Source organism: Macaca fascicularis, chromosome 19 (genome assembly GCF_037993035.2).
Source record: "Macaca fascicularis isolate 582-1 chromosome 19, T2T-MFA8v1.1".
In the NCBI taxonomy this organism is placed as follows: domain Eukaryota; kingdom Metazoa; phylum Chordata; class Mammalia; order Primates; family Cercopithecidae; genus Macaca; species Macaca fascicularis.
In genome coordinates, this window is record NC_088393.1 from 43,005,058 (window position 1) to 43,022,347 (window position 17,290).

At 59.1% G+C, this 17,290-nt stretch overlaps 1 protein-coding gene across 10 annotated transcripts; it reads left to right on the forward strand.

Annotated features, from left to right (window-relative positions):
- The first annotated feature begins 2,966 nt into the window (after window positions 1-2,966).
- ARHGAP33 (Rho GTPase activating protein 33) lies at window positions 2,967-16,160 on the forward strand. 10 transcript variants are annotated; one of them, XR_012427466.1, is made up of 23 exons: window positions 2,967-3,080; window positions 5,065-5,162; window positions 5,244-5,328; window positions 5,701-5,781; window positions 5,885-6,022; window positions 6,453-6,545; window positions 7,638-7,760; window positions 7,848-7,925; window positions 8,009-8,075; window positions 8,181-8,243; window positions 8,340-8,492; window positions 8,570-8,672; window positions 9,775-9,919; window positions 9,999-10,081; window positions 10,165-10,272; window positions 11,521-11,666; window positions 11,846-12,057; window positions 12,304-12,457; window positions 12,540-12,685; window positions 12,760-12,834; window positions 13,754-14,413; window positions 14,512-14,903; window positions 14,988-16,160. XR_012427466.1 is itself a non-coding variant. In XM_074023218.1 (22 exons), exons 1-22 carry the CDS (start codon window positions 3,075-3,077, stop codon window positions 15,771-15,773), a joined length of 3,783 nt encoding a protein of 1,260 aa, XP_073879319.1. In that variant the 5' UTR covers window positions 2,967-3,074; the 3' UTR covers window positions 15,774-16,160. The 10 variants fall into 10 exon arrangements, 7 of the variants coding, with proteins under 7 accessions (XP_073879319.1, XP_073879321.1, XP_073879322.1 ...); XR_012427467.1 differs by having other exon boundaries at window positions 8,184-8,243; XM_074023218.1 differs by lacking the exon at window positions 11,846-12,057.
- Window positions 16,161-17,290: the final 1,130 nt, after the last annotated feature.

Here is a 17,290-nt window from a genome sequence, read left to right on the forward strand (position 1 = left end):
CAGAGGTTTGGACAGGGCTCAGTTGGAATCAATTTTTGTCTGCTCCATGATGTCTGAGGATTCAACTGGAAGGACTCAAAGGTGACTTGATAGACTTGATGGCTGTGGAGTGGAATCCTCGGGAACTTCTTCCATGGTCTTCTCCCAGTCTGACTGGGACTACTGACTGTAATGCCTATACACAGCTCCATTGGTTTGGGCTTCCTCAAAGCATGGCTGCTTCAGCATAGTCACACTTCGCATATGATGCACCATGGTTCTATAGCTCATTCCAGTGGACAAGAACATTGGTCAAGAAGCTGCATTGCCTTTCATCGCATAGCCTTAGAAATCACTGTGTCACTTCCACTGTTTTCTATTGGTTGAAGCTATCCCAGTCCCACCCAGATTCATAGAAAGCAGTCATAGACTCCGCATCTTGATAAGAAGAGTGTCAGATAATTTGCAGCTGTTTTAAAATCACTGCAGGACCCCATTCTCCATGATATGATTATTACACATTACATGCCGGTATCAAAACATCTCATGTACCCTCTCAATATATATACCTAAATATACCTATTTTGTACCCAGAAAATTAAAAAATTTTTTTAAAAATCACTGCAGGGGTTGATGGGGAAACACTCCAGACAGAGGTAATATCGTGTGGGAAGTCCCTGTGATGGGAGTGAGGTCAGCAAATTTAGTATATAAGTAACTGCACATTCACCCCTCCCTCAGCACTCCCTTTCACCAGCCCTTGCTTAATTATTCTCCATAGAATGAATCACCTTCTAATTTTTTTTTTTTTTTTTTTTGAGATGGAGTCTTGCTCTGTCTCCCAGGCTGGAGTGCAGTGGCAAAATCTCGGCTCACTGCAACCTCTGCCGCCTGGGTTCAAACAGTTCTCCTGTCTCAGCCTCCCCAATAGCTGGGATTACAGGCACCTGCCACCACGCCTGGCTAATTTTAATTTTTGATTTTTAGTAGAGATGGGGTTTCACCATATTGGCCAGGCTGGTCTTGAACTCCTGACCTTGTGATCCTCCCGCCTCAGCCTCCCAAAGTGCTGGGGTTACAGGCGTGAGCCACCGCCCCCAGCATTTTTTTTTTTTTTTTTTTTTAGACAGAGTCTCACTCCAACACCCAGGCTGAAGTGCAGTGGCGTGATCTTGGCTGACGGCAACCTCCCGGGTTCAACCAATTCTCTTGCCTCAGCCTCCCAGGTAGCTGGGATTACAGGCACACCTGCCACCATGCCTGGCTAATTTTTGTATTTTTAGTAGAGATGGGGTTTCTCCATGCTGGCCAGGCTGGTGTTAAACTCCTAACCTCAAGTGATCTGCCCGCCTCAGCCTCCCAAAGTGCTGGGATTACAGATGTGAGCCACCATGCCTGGCCTCATACTCTATGTATTTTTTAATGTTAATTTTGTTCATTGTCTTCTCCCAATAGCTTTTGAGCTCCAATGTGGGTAGGGTATGTTTTCTTCTGGTTTGGTTATTGGTGTATCTACAAATTGATCAGAGTTTGAGTGAATGAATGAATGAATGAACAGACCAAGACCCTCTGAGGTGAGAATCTTGTCGAGGGCATGACCAAGGAGAGACCCTTTTGTGAAGGGCGTTATTACAGTGTTATCTGGACTTGCTCAGTAGTAGCAGGTCTATTGGGATTGCTTTATGGGGGGCATAAGTATGCTCTGGCATTTCCCCCTAAACGTTTTCCTAGGGGGAAAAAAAAAATCAAGGCTGGAGATTGGCCCGTAATAAGCAGTAGAAGGGGAAACAAGAAAATGTCCAGTGGGCAGGGGGAGGCCAAGTCGCAGAAAGCCTTGGGTATGGTATATGAGGCAATGAGAAACGTCCATGGGCGGAGCATCCTCCGCATTATGTGAGCGGGGTCGGGATCAGGACTGAAAAGGTGAGACTTGGGACTGGGACTTTGAAAAGCTGCTTGAGGAACGGGGCACTGCTCTGAGGCCGTGGGAGAATCCAATTAAGAATATTAGGCCAGGCCCGGTGGCTCACGCCTGTAATCCCAGCACTTTGGGAGGCCGAGACGGGCGGATCACGAGGTCGGGAGATAGAGACCATCCTGGCTAACACGGTGAAACCCCGTCTCTACTAAAAAGACACACACACACACACACACACACACACACACGCCGGGCATGGTGGCAGGCGCCAGTAGTCCCAGCTACTCGGGAGGCTGAGGCAGGAGAACGGCGTGAACCCGGGAGGCGGACCTTGCAGTGAGCTGAGGTTTCGCCACTGCACTCCAGCCTGGGCGACAGAGCGAGACTCCGTCTCAAAAAAAAAAAAAAAAAAAAAAAGGAATATCGGGGCTGGCGTGGTGGCTCACGCCTGTCATTCCAGCGCTTTGAATGGAGGCTGAGGCGGGAGGATCTGTTGAGCCCCAGAGATCAAGACCATCCTGGGTAACATAGTGAGACCCCCATGTCTAAAAAAATTAGCCAGGCGTGGTGGCGCGCGCCCGTATTCCCAGCTACTTGGGAGGTATCGCTGGAGCCCAGGATGTTGAGGCTGCGGTAAGCCGCGATTGCAGGACTGCGCTCCAGCCTGGGCGACAGAGCGAGACCCCGTCTCTTAAAAAAATAAAAATAAAAAGTCAGAAGAATGGCCACTGGGAGTGGACGAAGGGGAGGGTCTGTTGCTTGGTGTTGGAAGTGTCGGAAGCAAAGCATAAAGAACCTGGGGGCATGTCTCAGGAGGGCGATGACAGCCAATGAAAAGCAGTCATGGGCGTGGCGCTGTCAAACTTCGGGGGGTGGGACCGAATATATATATAGAGCCGGGGCGGAGCCCAAGGTAAAGCCAATGAGAAGCCGCCTTGTGGGCGGGGCATCGACCAGGGCCAAGGGCGGAGCCAATGAGAAGCAGCGCCGCGTTCCCGCTGCCCCCCGCCCCCGTGGGGCGCGCGCCGGAGCCACGGGCAGCCGTTAGGGGCGGGGTCTGCAGCCGCCCGCGCGCGGCTCGCGCCCTCCCCTTTGTGTCGCCATGGCGGCGGCAGCGGCGACGAGAACGGCGAGCGAGGGGTCGAGCGCGGCCGGGGCCTGAGGAGGCTACGCGACCATGGTGGTGAGGGTCCCACGCGGCCGTCAGCCTGTCCGTCCGCGTGTCAGTCTGTCCGTGCGCAGCCCCGCCCCGCGCGCCCCGCCCCCGGCCCCGCCCGAGCCCGCGGCCTGTGCTCAGCCGTGGTCCCTCCAGTCCTGCGGCCCCATCCCGGGTCCCAGCCCGTACCTCGACCCCGCCCCCTCAGCGCGCATCCCCTTCTGCCACGCCCTGGATGGGGTGACAGGGACCTAGGGCCCGGGCTGGGAGGAGGCGGGGCTGGTTCAGGAAGGGACCCGCGCTACCCAAGTGGCCCCCGAAGAGGCCTCCTGAGGCTCCTGGGTCTTTCCCCAGCCCCCATCCCAGCACCTTCCTCGGCATCCTTCTGCCAGCCCTCAGCCCTCCCCGGCGGAGCCCCCTCCTCCTCCCCACAGCCCCTTTCTCATTCCTGGCCCCACCCCCACCCGCTCCATCCCCAGCCTGACCCTTTTCTTCTCCTTCTCCCTCATTTTCACCCCATCCTGGTTCCTCTCAATCCCCCCCGCCCAGCATCAGTCTGAGCCTTTGCCTCATCTCTCCAGCCACTCCCTCCTTACTCCACCCCAACAGGCCAGCACTCTACCTCCCTTGATCCTCGGGTCCGCTCCATCTCCTTGTCCTCATCCCCCTCCCCCACCATCTCCCTCTCTCACCATGCTGCTCCCGCTCATTCATCCATTCATTCCCTCACTTAGCAGACATTCACTGAGACCGCCTCTGTGCAGGCTCCATGCTCCAGGCACAGAGAGAGTCAGCTCCCATCCTGCCTTGGGGAACCTCATGGGCTGGAGGGGGAAAGACCCTGAGGGTGAGACCCTGAGGGTGACTCGGGGTTGCAGGGACATGGAGGAGGGAGATGCTACAGCCCAGTCTGGTGAATCTGTCTGGCAGCTGGTTAATTTATTCATGAGATTTTACCCAGCCCCTGCTGTGCGACTGGGCTGGCACTGGGGACCCAGAAAATAATCAGGAACAATCCTGTCTGAACATCAACTCCATGCCTGGCTGTATGCTGGGGAGCTCAGTCTGGGGCCCTCCTTCTGGGAGGCCAGTCATAGTCCAATGAGAGAGATGAACTTGTCACCACCAGTGCCATCTCAGAGTGATCAGAGCTGTAAAGGGAGAAGCTCAGGTCAAGGCATGGAACCTGGGATGGGGGAACTTCAGGGGATGGAGAGAGTCCAGAAGAGATGCCAGGCATAGCCTGAAGGGTCAGAGAGAACTTCTTGGAGGAGGGCACATGTGAGTTGGGACCTAAGGGGTGGGAATGAGGTGAATGTACCCCAGGGAAAGGGGGGGCAAGTGTTCCAGGTTGAGGGAACAGCCTTTGCAAAGGCCTAGAAGGAAATGCGAAGAGGGTGCTTGTTTTGGACTCTTAGAAGTTCAAGAGCTCTGCGAGCGGGGGCAATGGAAAGAGATGGGACTGGAGAGGTAAACAGAAATCAGCTCAGGGAAGTCTCGATGATCAGACCAGAGAATTCAGACTTCATCTTGAAGACAACAGGGAGTCATTGAAGGCCCAGGATCTATGGAGAAACAGAGCTAGATTTGTGTTTTCTGAAAACAATCCAGGCTGTTGCAGAAAAGCTGGCAGGAGGGGAGAGGCTGGAAGCAGGAAGGCTGATGAGATGGGAGCCGTGATTGTCCAGACAGTGGTAGGAGGTCACTGTACTCTGCAGGGGCTATGGAAGGGTTTTCAGTAGGGAGAGATAGGACCAGCATGCTCTCCGTCCTGTTGCCCTGCCTCACGTCTGGTCCCTGCTTCTCCAGTCCACCACCCCAGATCACACACGAAGAAGCAGTCCTGTCCTCAGCCCAGCCCTAACCTCCCCCGACCTGCCCTCCTGCTTCATGCTCAGGGCGGTGTGTGGAGCACCCCGGGCTCTGGGCCCTGTGCTGCCAGATAACAATGCTCTCGTTGTCTCTTTGCTCCCATCTCTGGGGGCCTCTGATTCTTCTCTCTGCTCTACAGGCACGCAGCACTGACAGCCTGGATGGCCCAGGGGAGGGCTCGGTACAGCCCCTACCCACCGCTGGGGGGCCCAGTGTGAAGGGGAAGCCTGGGAAGAGGTGAGGGTGAGGGAGGAAAGGGCTCAGCTAGGAGCTGGGGAGGCTCAAGGAGCCGCTGGTGATGCATCCCCTGTCTCCCAGGCTCTCAGCTCCTCGAGGCCCCTTCCCGCGGCTGGCTGACTGTGCCCATTTCCACTACGAGAACGTCGACTTTGGCCACATTCAGGTATGGGGGCTTTGCATTTGCACCCAGGAGGGAAGACAATATCCTACGCAACCTTGCAATGATATCAGCTGCTGTGCTTCTGAAACCTGTCCCTGTGACTGGCTGCTGCATGCATCTGAGCAGTCAGTAGCAAAAGTTGCAGGAGCCACAGCAGATGGGGAGAGCTGCTCATTCATTCATCCATTTGTTCTTTTATTCATTCAACAACAACTTTTGTTAGGTATCTGCTCTGTGCCAGGGACCAGCACATCACCGGGCCCTGTCCTCGGGGAGGTCCAGAAGGGGGACACAAACCTATCCCTAGAGATCGCCATCCCGGGGAGGTCAGGAAATGGGACAAAAGTCCACCTGGGCCTTGCTTTCCCTCTGCAGCTCCTGCTGTCTCCAGACCGTGAAGGGCCCAGCCTCTCTGGAGAGAATGAGCTGGTGTTCGGGGTGCAGGTGACCTGTCAGGTGAGGCCACCCCACCTCTCATCTAGCCTGGGAGACTGGCCGCGGTAGTCCTCAGCTCGGTGTCATGGGGCCCCTGCTCCCTTCTGTCCCTTTGCTCCCACAGGGCCGTTCCTGGCCGGTTCTCCGGAGTTACGATGACTTTCGTTCCCTGGATGCCCACCTCCACCGGTGCATATTTGACCGGAGGTTCTCCTGCCTTCCGGAGCTTCCCCCGCCCCCCGAGGGTGCCAGGGCTGCCCAGGTAACCTGCTTGTTGTCTCAGCCCCTGCCTCGTGAGTGTATCCTCATCCACAGTGTGTGAAATCATCAAGGCAGCAGGATAGAAAAATATTTAAATACTGGTATGGCCCAAGTCCCAACCAATCTGAATGAATGGAGAAACCTTAGAAATGTAGTAGGCTTCTGCTACATTTAGCTTCACTAAGTTTTAGGATCATGGGGAGTTCCAGGGGGTTCCATGGGAGGGTCACCATGGTCATACCAACCAGGGCACTCAAGAGCTTGGCCCAGCCTACTTATTCATTCATATGCCCATGTCTCAGTACCTAACAGCTGAGCAGCACCCATGCGTTCAGGATGAACTTCAGCCCAGAGGCAAACTAGGGCAGTGTGGGAGGGCAGTGGGCTCTCTCACGTCCACTCAGAGGCCCACCCTGACAACCTGCCCCCAGATGCTGGTGCCACTGCTACTGCAGTACCTGGAGACCCTGTCAGGACTGGTGGACAGTAACCTCAACTGCGGGCCTGTGCTCACCTGGATGGAGGTGGGCCTGGGCAGGGGGCTTGGAGTTCAGAGTGGGTGAGGGGGTGTATGAGGGGCGAGAACCAGCCTGGGAGTGTGTGTGGGCATAGAAAAGAAAGGAGCCAGAGTGGAGGAGGCATTGATATTTTAGTGTCTGTGTGGGCGCATGCCTGTGAGAGAATGTGTATGAGTGTGTGTGTGCACATGTGTGTGTTAGCAGGTGTTCGGCTGTGAGGATACAAGGATTTAAATGTATATCAGTTAGAAATGGGTTGGGCTGTAACTCACAGAACACCTGGCTATGAGTGGCTTAAACCAGAAGGTTTTTTTTTTTTTCTTTTGTTTTTGAGACAGAGTTTCACTTTTGTTGCCCAGGCTGGAGTGCAGTGGCATGATCTCACTCACCGCAACCTCTGCCTCCCAGGTTCAAGTGATTCTCCTGCCTCAGCCTCCTGAGTAGCTGGGATTACAGGCATGTGCCACCACGCCTGGCTAATTTTGTATTTTTAGTAGAGATGGGGTTTCTCCATGTTGGTCAGACTGGTCTCGAACTCCCGACCTCAGGTGATCTGCCCACCTCAGCCTCCTAAAGTGTTGATATTATAGGCCTGAGCCACTGTGCCTGGCCTCTGGCTAATTTTTTTTTTTAAATGTTTTGTAGAGACAGAGTCTTGCTTTGTTGACCAGACTGGTCTTAACCTCCTGGGCTCAAGCGATTCTCTAGCCTCGCCCTCCCACAGTGCTGGGATTACAGGCGTGTGCCACCACGCCCAGCACAGAGGGTTTTTAGATGGCAACCATGCGGTATCTGCTGTGGAGGATGAAGGTGCAGAGGTGGATGGGGAAGCCTTCAGGTGGGGAAGCCTTCGGGTGGGAGAATCCTGGGACATGTGAGGGGAAATAAAGGGGTTTGTCTTAGAGGTTTCCCTACCCCCAGAGGGTGCCAGGGCTGCATCCCTACAAACAGGAATTTAGGTGTTTGACCAATAGCTCTGTGTGACAGGGGCTCTTGGCAGGGGAGAGGCAGTGGCCTCGCCGGGCTTGGAGGAGCTTGGTATGCCTGTACTAACACCGTCTCCTGACCTGTCCTTGCCACATCCCACCTCCATTTCAGCTGGACAATCACGGCCGGCGACTGCTCCTCAGTGAGGAGGCGTCACTCAATATCCCTGCAGTGGCGGCCGCCCACGTGATCAAACGGTACACGGCCCAGGCACCAGATGAGCTGTCCTTTGAGGTGAGGCTGTGGGGAAGCAGACTGCAGCTGGGCTCCCCACACCCCCTGCTCCTTCTGACCCTTCTCCTCCCGCCCGCCCCCTCCCAGGTGGGAGACATTGTCTCGGTGATCGACATGCCACCCACGGAGGATCGGAGCTGGTGGCGGGGCAAGCGAGGCTTCCAGGTGAGTCCAGCTGGGTGCAGACAGGTGGGGCTAGGGCACCTGCCAACTGGGGTGGCCCAGCCACTGACCCTGACCTTCCTCAGGTTGGGTTCTTCCCCAGTGAATGTGTGGAACTCTTCACAGAGCGACCAGGTCCGGGCCTGAAGGCGGGTAAGTGCCATGGACAGACAGGAGGGGTGAGGATGGGTGGGGAAAAGTGGGGCCTCCTGCGTCTTTTGCCTCCCACTCATCCCTTCCACCCCATTGTTTGCCCAGCAGATGCCGATGGCCCCCCATGTGGCATCCCGGCTCCCCAGGGTATCTCGTCTCTGACCTCAGGTAATAGAAACAGGCTGCCAGATCCCTGCCCCTGCCCCGCCAGGCCCCTGGCCATGCTGACCCCACAAGGCCTGCCTTTGCCCTTTGCCCCGACAGCTGTGCCGCGGCCTCGTGGGAAGCTGGCCGGCCTGCTCCGCACCTTCATGCGCTCCCGCCCTTCTCGGCAGCGGCTGCGGCAGCGGGGAATCCTGCGACAGAGGGTGTTTGGCTGCGATCTTGGCGAACACCTCAGCAACTCAGGCCAGGATGGTGAGGCCTGGGCCCACCCACCCCACCCGTCACACCAGGGCTGCGGCCCACCCAGCCCTGACCTTGCTTTCTCTCAGTGCCCCAGGTGCTGCGCTGCTGCTCCGAGTTCATTGAGGCCCACGGGGTGGTGGATGGGATCTACCGGCTATCAGGCGTGTCTTCCAACATCCAGAGGCTTCGGTGAGGGCCCTTAGCCAACCCTGTCCTTCCACAGGCACCAGCACCTCCACTCCAGCCCCGTGCCGCATGCTGGGGACACAGTTACCAGGAGTCAGGAGTTGCAGGATCAAGGCTGGGGTCAGGGACAGCTCTCTTGAGAGTAGAGTTCACAATCTAAGCGAGGACTCTGTCTTCACGGAGCACCTGCCACGTGCCAGGCACTGGGGACACAGCAGTGAGTGAGACAGCCAGAAACGCCTGCCCTCACAGGGCCCACAGGCTAGAGGAAGAGACAAACAGGGGAGGGATAGAGTTCACCAGAAGATGACAGGTTCTGTGGAGGAAAACAGACTGGGGTAGGAGGATGGCGATAAGGAGCCAGGAGGGAGGCCTGCAGTTTTGGATGGCAAGGGCAGAGCCACCTCATTTGAGAGCCTGGAGGCGGGGAGGGGCAGGCCATGCAGAGGGAGCAGCGGGGCAAAGGGAACAGCGACAGGAGGCCATGGCCAAGGAGTCCCCATGCCAGTGCAGGCAAAGCCTTCATGTTAGGGTTTTGGCTTGTACTATAAGTGAAGGGGGAACCACAGGAGGGCTCTGAGCCAGGGCGGGGTCTAGAAGTGGGGAGGAGCCAGGCGAGATCTTGGCCTGCAGGAGGCTGAGAGGGGAGTGCTTGAAGCCTGCGGGGGTGCCAAGAGGGAGGCAAGAAGTGGCAGTGGGTGGGAGACTTTACCACAGGCAGTGGGGCCCCACCAGAGAACTGGGAGCAGCAGGGTGCTGGGATTTTGTCCACATTTTCCAGTGCCCTCTTACAGCCAGGAGAATGGCGGCTGCTTGGTAGGAGCTGCTCATGCTCTGGAGTCAGTCAGTCTTGGGTAGCTGCAGGCAGAGGCACATCTGCCTGAGCCTCAGCATCCTCCTCTGTAAATGCAGCACCCTTCTCTTTTGCCACACAGGCTTGCTGGGGAGTTCAGTAAGGTTCTGCCTCTGAAGAGCCCAGTGTAGGACCTGGGGAAGAGGGTTCCATCCACCTGCAGGCACTTGGGGGTAGAGGCAGGGGGAGCACGGCCAGGTGAGTGAGCCCCTCTGACCTGGATCTTCCTCCTCCTTGACATGGTGGTCTCAGGCATGAGTTTGACAGCGAGAGGATCCCAGAGCTGTCTGGCCCCGCCTTCCTGCAGGACATCCACAGCGTGTCCTCCCTCTGCAAGCTCTACTTCCGAGAACTTCCGAACCCTCTGCTCACCTACCAGCTCTATGGGAAATTCAGTGTGAGTAAGGGAGCTGGCGGGACGGAGGGGGCCAGGACGCCTCTGACCCAATCCTCATCACACCCACCCACCATCTCAGGAGGCCATGTCAGTGCCTGGGGAGGAGGAGCGTCTGGTGCGGGTACACGATGTCATCCAGCAGCTGCCCCCGCCACATTACAGGTAAACCAGGAGGGGCGGGGTGGGACTTGGTGGGATTCCAAGGGGGTTGAGGCTCAGGTGTCCCCCTCTGCTCCCACCCCCAGGACCCTGGAGTACCTGCTGAGGCACCTGGCCCGCATGGCGAGACACAGTGCTAACACCAGCATGCATGCCCGCAACCTGGCCATTGTCTGGGCACCCAACCTGCTACGGTGAGCTGCTTGCTCGCCTGCCCACCCCTCAGGTCTTTCCCCAAAACCACGCCAGGAACCCACCCAGCTTTTCTTTTGTTTATTCATTGAATACATGTCTATCAAATACCTTCCGTGGACCTGGCCCCATCCCCAGCACTGGGGACACAGCACGGAGCACGGCCCTGTCCTCCTGGGACTCATGTTCTCATGGAGGAGATGGACCATGAACATCAACAGGAGAATACAGAGTAAGGTCTGATGGTGATGAGTGCTGAGGAGGAGAGAGGAGGAGGGAAGGGCAGTGTGCAGGGTCAGGGCAGTGTGAGGTTTTTAGTGAGGGTGGCAAGGGAGGTTTTGGCAGGTCTTCTGTGGCCAGCAGCAGAATAAGCCTGGAGGACTTGATGGTGAACGAGACAGGCATGATCTCTGCCCTGCAGGAGTTCACATTCTCCTGGGGGCACAGATACATAATCAAGTAAAACAGGTGATATGTCAGAGGGCGGGCATATGATGGATGAAGAAAAATAAATGAGAAAGGCCAGGGGCACAGAGAAGAGAGTGCACAGTTTTGGATAAAGTGGATGAGGAAGACTGCACTAAGAAGGCAACATTTGAGTCAAGACCTGCAGAGGATGAGGGAGGGCCCTGGGGGTGCATCTGGGGAGTGCCAGGTTGAGGGAACGGCAGGTGCAGACATCTGGGCCTGGGCTGGTGCCTGGTGCGTTGAAGGAGCCGCAGGGAGGCTGGTGTGGCTGGAGCTGAGTGAGTGAGGGGTTGAAGGAGAGGAGATAATGAGGTCAGAGAGGTGACAGGGACCAGACAGGGGTGACTCACAGGTCATGGGTCACAGTGAAGACTTTGCTCTTGCCTGGAGCGAGGTGCAGCCAGGGCAGGGCTCTGAGCCAGGTAGGCCCTGATGGGACTCAGGTGGTCCCAGGATCCCTCTGGCTGCAGGTGGGGACAGTAGCAGGAGGCCAGGAAGGAGGCTCTGGGATGTCCAGGCTGGGGAAGACAGAGGCTGGGCCAGATGGGGCAGTGGAGGGGGTGACAGACTGAGCCACAGGAAGAACCACACTGACTGAGATGGGGAAGGCAGGAGGGGCGGCTCTGGGGGAAGGTTGAGAGCCTAGCGAGGTGTGATCAGTTTGAGAAGATCAGAGGTATTGAATAGACAGTCACTGCCTCCACTGGCTCCCCACATTGCCCTGCCAGAACCTGCTGGCTGGGCTCAAGGCACCCGGCCTCCCTCCTGCTCCTCCCATCCAGGTCCATGGAGCTGGAGTCAGTGGGAATGGGTGGTGCCGCGGCGTTCCGGGAAGTGCGGGTGCAGTCGGTGGTGGTGGAGTTTCTGCTCACCCACGTGGACGTCCTGTTCAGCGACACCTTCACCTCCGCTGGCCTGGACCCTGCAGGTATGCCCTCCCACCCGCTGAGGTCCTGGCTACTGCCCACCACGGTCAGGGCTGCAGAGGGAGGGCAGGTGGGCTCCCAGTCCCATCCCCACCCCACTGAAGCTGGGCCTCCCTCCCGGCTCCTTGAGGACCCCGCCCCGGCCTCTCCCTCCCCGCGCCCCCCCTCCTTCTCATTTCAGCTCCTCCGCTCAGGATTCCCACCTCTTGGCCCGGACGCCGCTCTTCCTTCACCCCTTGTAGCTCCTGGGGGCGCTTGGGGCCATGGGTCCACCTGGGAGGAGGTGGGAGGTCCCCAGACTTGACCCCTCCCCGGCCCCGCCCAGACTCCCCGCCCTGCCCCGGACCCCAGCCCAGTCAGGACTCTGCTCGTCGGAGGGCCCCCTGGCCTGAGGTAACTGAAGCCAGAGCCGCTGCCCTCGCTGGCTGCCGGGAGCTGCCTCCTCATCAGCTCGTCCTGCCCCACCCTCCTCCCACCTGCCTGCTGCCCGCCCGCTCCCTCCTGATCCGCCCCGGCCCCCTGCCTTGCCAGCCCGGGTGGGCATGCTGCGGGGCCGGGGCTTGGGCTGTGGCGCTTGGCTTTGCCCGTGGCCTTGGGCGGCCCCAGAGCTGACAGGTGCCCCCTTTCCACACTCCCCAGGCCGATGCCTGCTCCCCAGGCCCAAGTCCCTCGCGGGCAGCTGCCCCTCCACCCGCCTGCTGACGCTGGAGGAAGCCCAGGCGCGCACGCAGGGCCGGCTGGGGATGCCCACAGAGCCCACAACTCCCAAGACCCCCGCCTCACCTGTGGAAAGGTGAGTGGGATGCTGGGGGTGGTGAGGGGCAGGTGGAGGCCTGGTTCCTCAGACGACCTGCCATTTCTCCCCCAAACCACAGGAGGAAAGGGGAGAGAGGGGAGAAACAGCGGAAGCCAGGGGGCAGCAGCTGGAAGACGTTCTTTGCACTGGGCCGGGGCCCCAGTGTCCCTCGAAAGAAGCCCCTGCCCTGGCTGGGGGGCACCCGCGCCCCACCGCAGCCTTCAGGTGAGAGGCTGGGCCATGGGCTGGTGGGCAGCGGTGGTCGCTGGAGTGCCCTCCTACCTCTTCGTCTCCTGCAGGCGGCAGACCCGACACCGTCACACTGAGATCTGCCAAGAGCGAGGAGTCTCTGTCATCGCAGGCCAGCGGGGCTGGTGAGCAAGGGGGGGAAGTGGGGGGGCACTATCTGCACCCAAGTGGAGCCAGGAGGAATTGGGGCCCTGGTTTGGCCTCCAAATTTTGTACTTCACATTTGGGGGTCCTGGGGCTTTTGAAAATTTTAACCTGGCCTTTATGTACAATGAGTTGGATACAGTATCACCTTTGGTTCATCACACACTGAACTTAACTTATTGGTCCATGACAGGCCCTTTAAAAAGTCTTTATTATTCCTGTTGAACATTTTTAAATAACATTATGGACATCCATGAACCCACCAGCCTAGAACTAAAGCAGCTCCATTCCTTCTCCCGTTCAAGTTCCTCCCCACTGGAGGCATCCTCTCAATTTGCAGACTACCCTGCCCTTGCTTCCCGAGTTTGATCATACACAGGTGTGTGTGGAAGGATCATACTGCTCAGTTCTAGTCATTTTGGAAACTTTATTTAAAGGGTGTCATAAGAAAGGGGCACCGCGCTTGGCTTTTTCCCCATCGCTACCTCACAGCCTGCCGCGCTGCTGGGTGCCGCTTTCCGGCCTCTGCCAGGGGCTGCTTATCCATCCCACCCAGCCATGCCTCTGGGGGCTCTTCTGAACCACCGCGCTGTCCTCACACTCCTGGGGTACTGCCCTCCCATGTACCCAGGAGCACAGGCACTGTCCTGCCGGCTCAGCAGCTGTGTGTGAATCTGTTGGTCTCGTGCCCACAGCCTGTGGGGCGGCCACAGGACCTTCGTGCTTTGGGCCGGAAGTGTCCTCTTCATGGTCTCCACCGTGAATCTGAAACAGCTTTTCCTGGCTTCACAGCTACTGTGGCACTCTCTGGGGAGGTGGCTCTTCATGTCCTTTCCCCAGCTTTCTGTGGGGCTGTGCGCCCTGTTCTCAGGGATGGTCTTACTGACTCCACCCCTCCAGGCCTCCAGAGGCTGCACAGGCTGCGGCGACCCCACTCCAGCAGCGACGCTTTCCCCGTGGGCCCAGCACCTGCTGGCTCCTGCGAGAGCCTGTCCTCGTCCTCCTCCTCTGAGTCCTCCTCCTCGGAGTCCTCCTCTTCATCCTCTGAGTCCTCAGCAGCTGGGCTGGGGGCACTCTCTGGGTCCCCCTCACACCGTACCTCAGCCTGGCTAGATGATGGTGATGAGCTGGACTTCAGCCCACCCCGCTGCCTGGAGGGACTCCGGGGGCTGGACTTTGATCCCTTAACCTTCCGCTGCAGCAGCCCCACCCCAGGGGATCCCGCACCTCCCGCCAGCCCAGCACCCCCCGCCCCTGCCTCTGCCTTCCCACCCAGGGTGACCCCCCAGGCCATCTCGCCCCGAGGGCCTACCAGCCCTGCCTCGCCCGCTGCCCTGGACATCTCAGAGCCCCTGGCTGTATCAGTGCCACCCGCTGTCCTAGAACTGCTGGGGGCTGGGGGAGCACCTGCCTCAGCCACCCCAACACCAGCTCTCAGCCCTGGCCGGAGCCTGCGCCCCCATCTCATACCCCTGCTGCTGCGTGGAGCCGAGGCCCCGCTGACTGATGCCTGCCAGCAGGAGATGTACAGCAAGCTCCGGGGAGCTCAGGGCCCACTGGGTGAGTCCTGCTCGGCCTACCCCACCCCTGTCCCCGCCTGCTCTCACTGACCCTGAGGGCCTGGCCCCAGCTGAACCCCTCTCCATTCATTTATATAGGTCCTGATATGGAGTCACCATTGCCACCCCCTCCCCTGTCTCTCCTGCGCCCTGGGGGTGCCCCACCCCCGCCCCCCAAGAACCCAGCGCGCCTCATGGCCCTGGCCCTGGCTGAGCGGGCTCAGCAGGTGGCCGAGCAACAGAGCCAGCAGGAGTGTGGGGGCACCCCACCTGCTCCCCGATCCCCCTTCCGCCGGTCGCTGTCTCTGGAGGTGGGTGGGGAGCCCCCGGGGACCTCAGGGAGTGGGCCACCTCCCAACTCCCTAGCCCATCCGAGTGTCTGGGTCCCGGGACCCCCATCCTACTTACCAAGGCAACAAAGTGATGGGAGCCTGCTGAGGAGCCAGCGGCCCATGGGGACCTCAAGGAGGGGACTCCGAGGCCCTGCCCAGGTCAGTGCCCAGCTCAAGGCAGGTGGGGGGGGCAGGGATGCGCCAGAGGCAGCAGCCCAGTCCCCATGTTCTGTCCCCTCACAGGTTCCTACCCCCGGCTTCTTCTCCCCAGCCCCCAGGGAGTGCCTGCCACCCTTCCTCGGGGTCCCCAAGCCAGGCTTGTACCCCCTGGGCCCCCCATCCTTCCAGCCCAGTTCCCCAGCCCCGGTCTGGAGGAGCTCCCTGGGCCCCCCTGCACCACTCGACAGGGGAGAGAACCTGTACTATGAGATCGGGGCAGGTGAGGGGTCCCCCTATTCTGGCCCTACCCGCTCCTGGAGTCCCTTTCGCTCCATGCCCCCCGACAGGCTCAATGCCTCCTATGGCATGCTTGGCCAATCGCCCCCACTCCACAGGTCCCCCGACTTAGTGCTCAGCTACCCGCCAGCCCCTTCCTGCTTTCCCCCTGACCACCTTGGCTACTCAGGCCCCCAGCACCCTGCTCGGCGCCCCACACCGCCTGAGCCCCTCTACGTCAACCTAGCCCTAGGGCCCAGAGGTCCCTCACCTGCCTCTTCCTCCTCCTCTTCCCCTCCTGCCCACCCCCGAAGCCGTTCAGATCCCGGTCCCCCAGTCCCCCGCCTTCCCCAGAAACAACGGGCACCCTGGGGCCCCCGTACCCCTCATAGGGTGCCGGGTCCCTGGGGCCCCCCTGAGCCTCTCCTGCTCTACAGGGCAGCCCCGCCAGCCTATGGAAGGGGGGGCGAGCTCCACCGAGGGTCCTTGTACAGAAATGGAGGGCAAAGAGGGGAGGGGGCTGGTCCCCCACCCCCTTACCCCACTCCCAGCTGGTCCCTCCACTCTGAGGGCCAGACCCGAAGCTACTGCTGAGCATCAGCTGGGACGGGCCGTCCTTCCTTCCCTTCACCCCTACTGGATCTTGGCTCAACCAAATCCCTTGTTTTGTATTTTCTTGAGCCCCGACCACTACCCCAGGTTTCTAACTTTGTAACTTGCTTCTGATGTGGGTCCCTAACCTGTAATCCCAGCTTCCCTACCCTGGACTGAAGGGTCCGCCCATCCCCCCCCTCCATCCTGGGGGCCCTTGCACAAATCTGGGGTGGAGGGACTAGGCTGACCCCATCCTCCTCTCCCTCCAGGAGCCCCCAGCATGTCCTGACCTGTGCACGGGGATGGGGGGACAACTCCTACCCTTCCTTCCCCACATGCCCCACTAAACCATCTGACAACATTAATGAATAAAATGGTGAAAATGTGGCTGCTGAAGTTGTGCTGGGGCCAAACTCAGTGAGTGAAGACAGACAGAGGGGGCGCTCTATCATTCTATTTCCTTCTGGGGAGGCACCAAGGCAGGAGTTACTCCTGGGAGCCTCTAAGAGGTGGTATCCGCAGAGCGGGAACCATGGGCACCCTGGGAGTCTAGGTCAGGAGTGGGGCTCAGGCTGGGCTTTTCTCCAAGCTGACATCCTTTTTGCAGCTCTGCTATGATCTCCAGCAGGTCCATCCTGGGAAGCAGTGGGGCACAGGCAGACCTAGGGTTACCTCAGGGATAAAGACCTAGGGTTACCCAGGGTCCTCCCATCCGAGGCCTCAGGTCTCACTTCTGCAGGCCGGAGAAGATACCTTCTCCAGTCAGCTCAGTAGCGGGTGCCTGCAGGAGAGAAGGCTGGAGATGCCACCTGGTAGCCATGGCGCTCCAGCGGGCCTTGGAGGGCGGATGGGGCACAGACTGGGCTCGGGGTCCCCTGCTTAGCCTGCCCTCGTGGCCTTCCAGCAGCCTCCCAATGTGTGGGAAGCCTCCCTGTGGGTCAGCAGGCTGGGGATGGGCTCATAGGGCTGGGGCTCCAGCAGAGTAACCCTGTGTGTGTGCCACAGCAGCCCCTGCAGGCCTGGAATCTTGGCTGAGCGCTTCCTCAAACTGCTCCATAGAGCTCTGGGTCCCCAGCAGGGAGGCTGAGTCCTGGAGGCTGGAGGTGGAGTGCAGGGAAGGGCCCTGAGGGAAGCAGGGTTGGTTAAGGGTCACAGGTGAGTGAGGGGACAGTTGGGCGACCCTAAAGTTCCCTCGTCAAAGGAGAGGCAGCCAGAGAACTTGGGGTTGGTGACTACTGGAGGGTGGGCAGAGGTAGTCACAGGTTAGCAATGGGACAGTTGTTCAAGGCTCTGGGGGTATCTGTACTGTTGGGCTGGGCTCCAGGCAGCAGTGCAGGCTGACCCTGGCTGTGGGGCTGTGGCCAGACCCAGGACTGGGGCCTGAGCTAGGCCCAGAGCTGCTGCCGAGAGTCAAGCTGCTGCCCAAGCTCCAGGCTGCACCCTGCTGTGGCCTGTGACCGCAGGAGTCTCTGGGGCCTGCAGAGAGGGATGGCAGAGAGCTGGCATGGGTTGCCCAG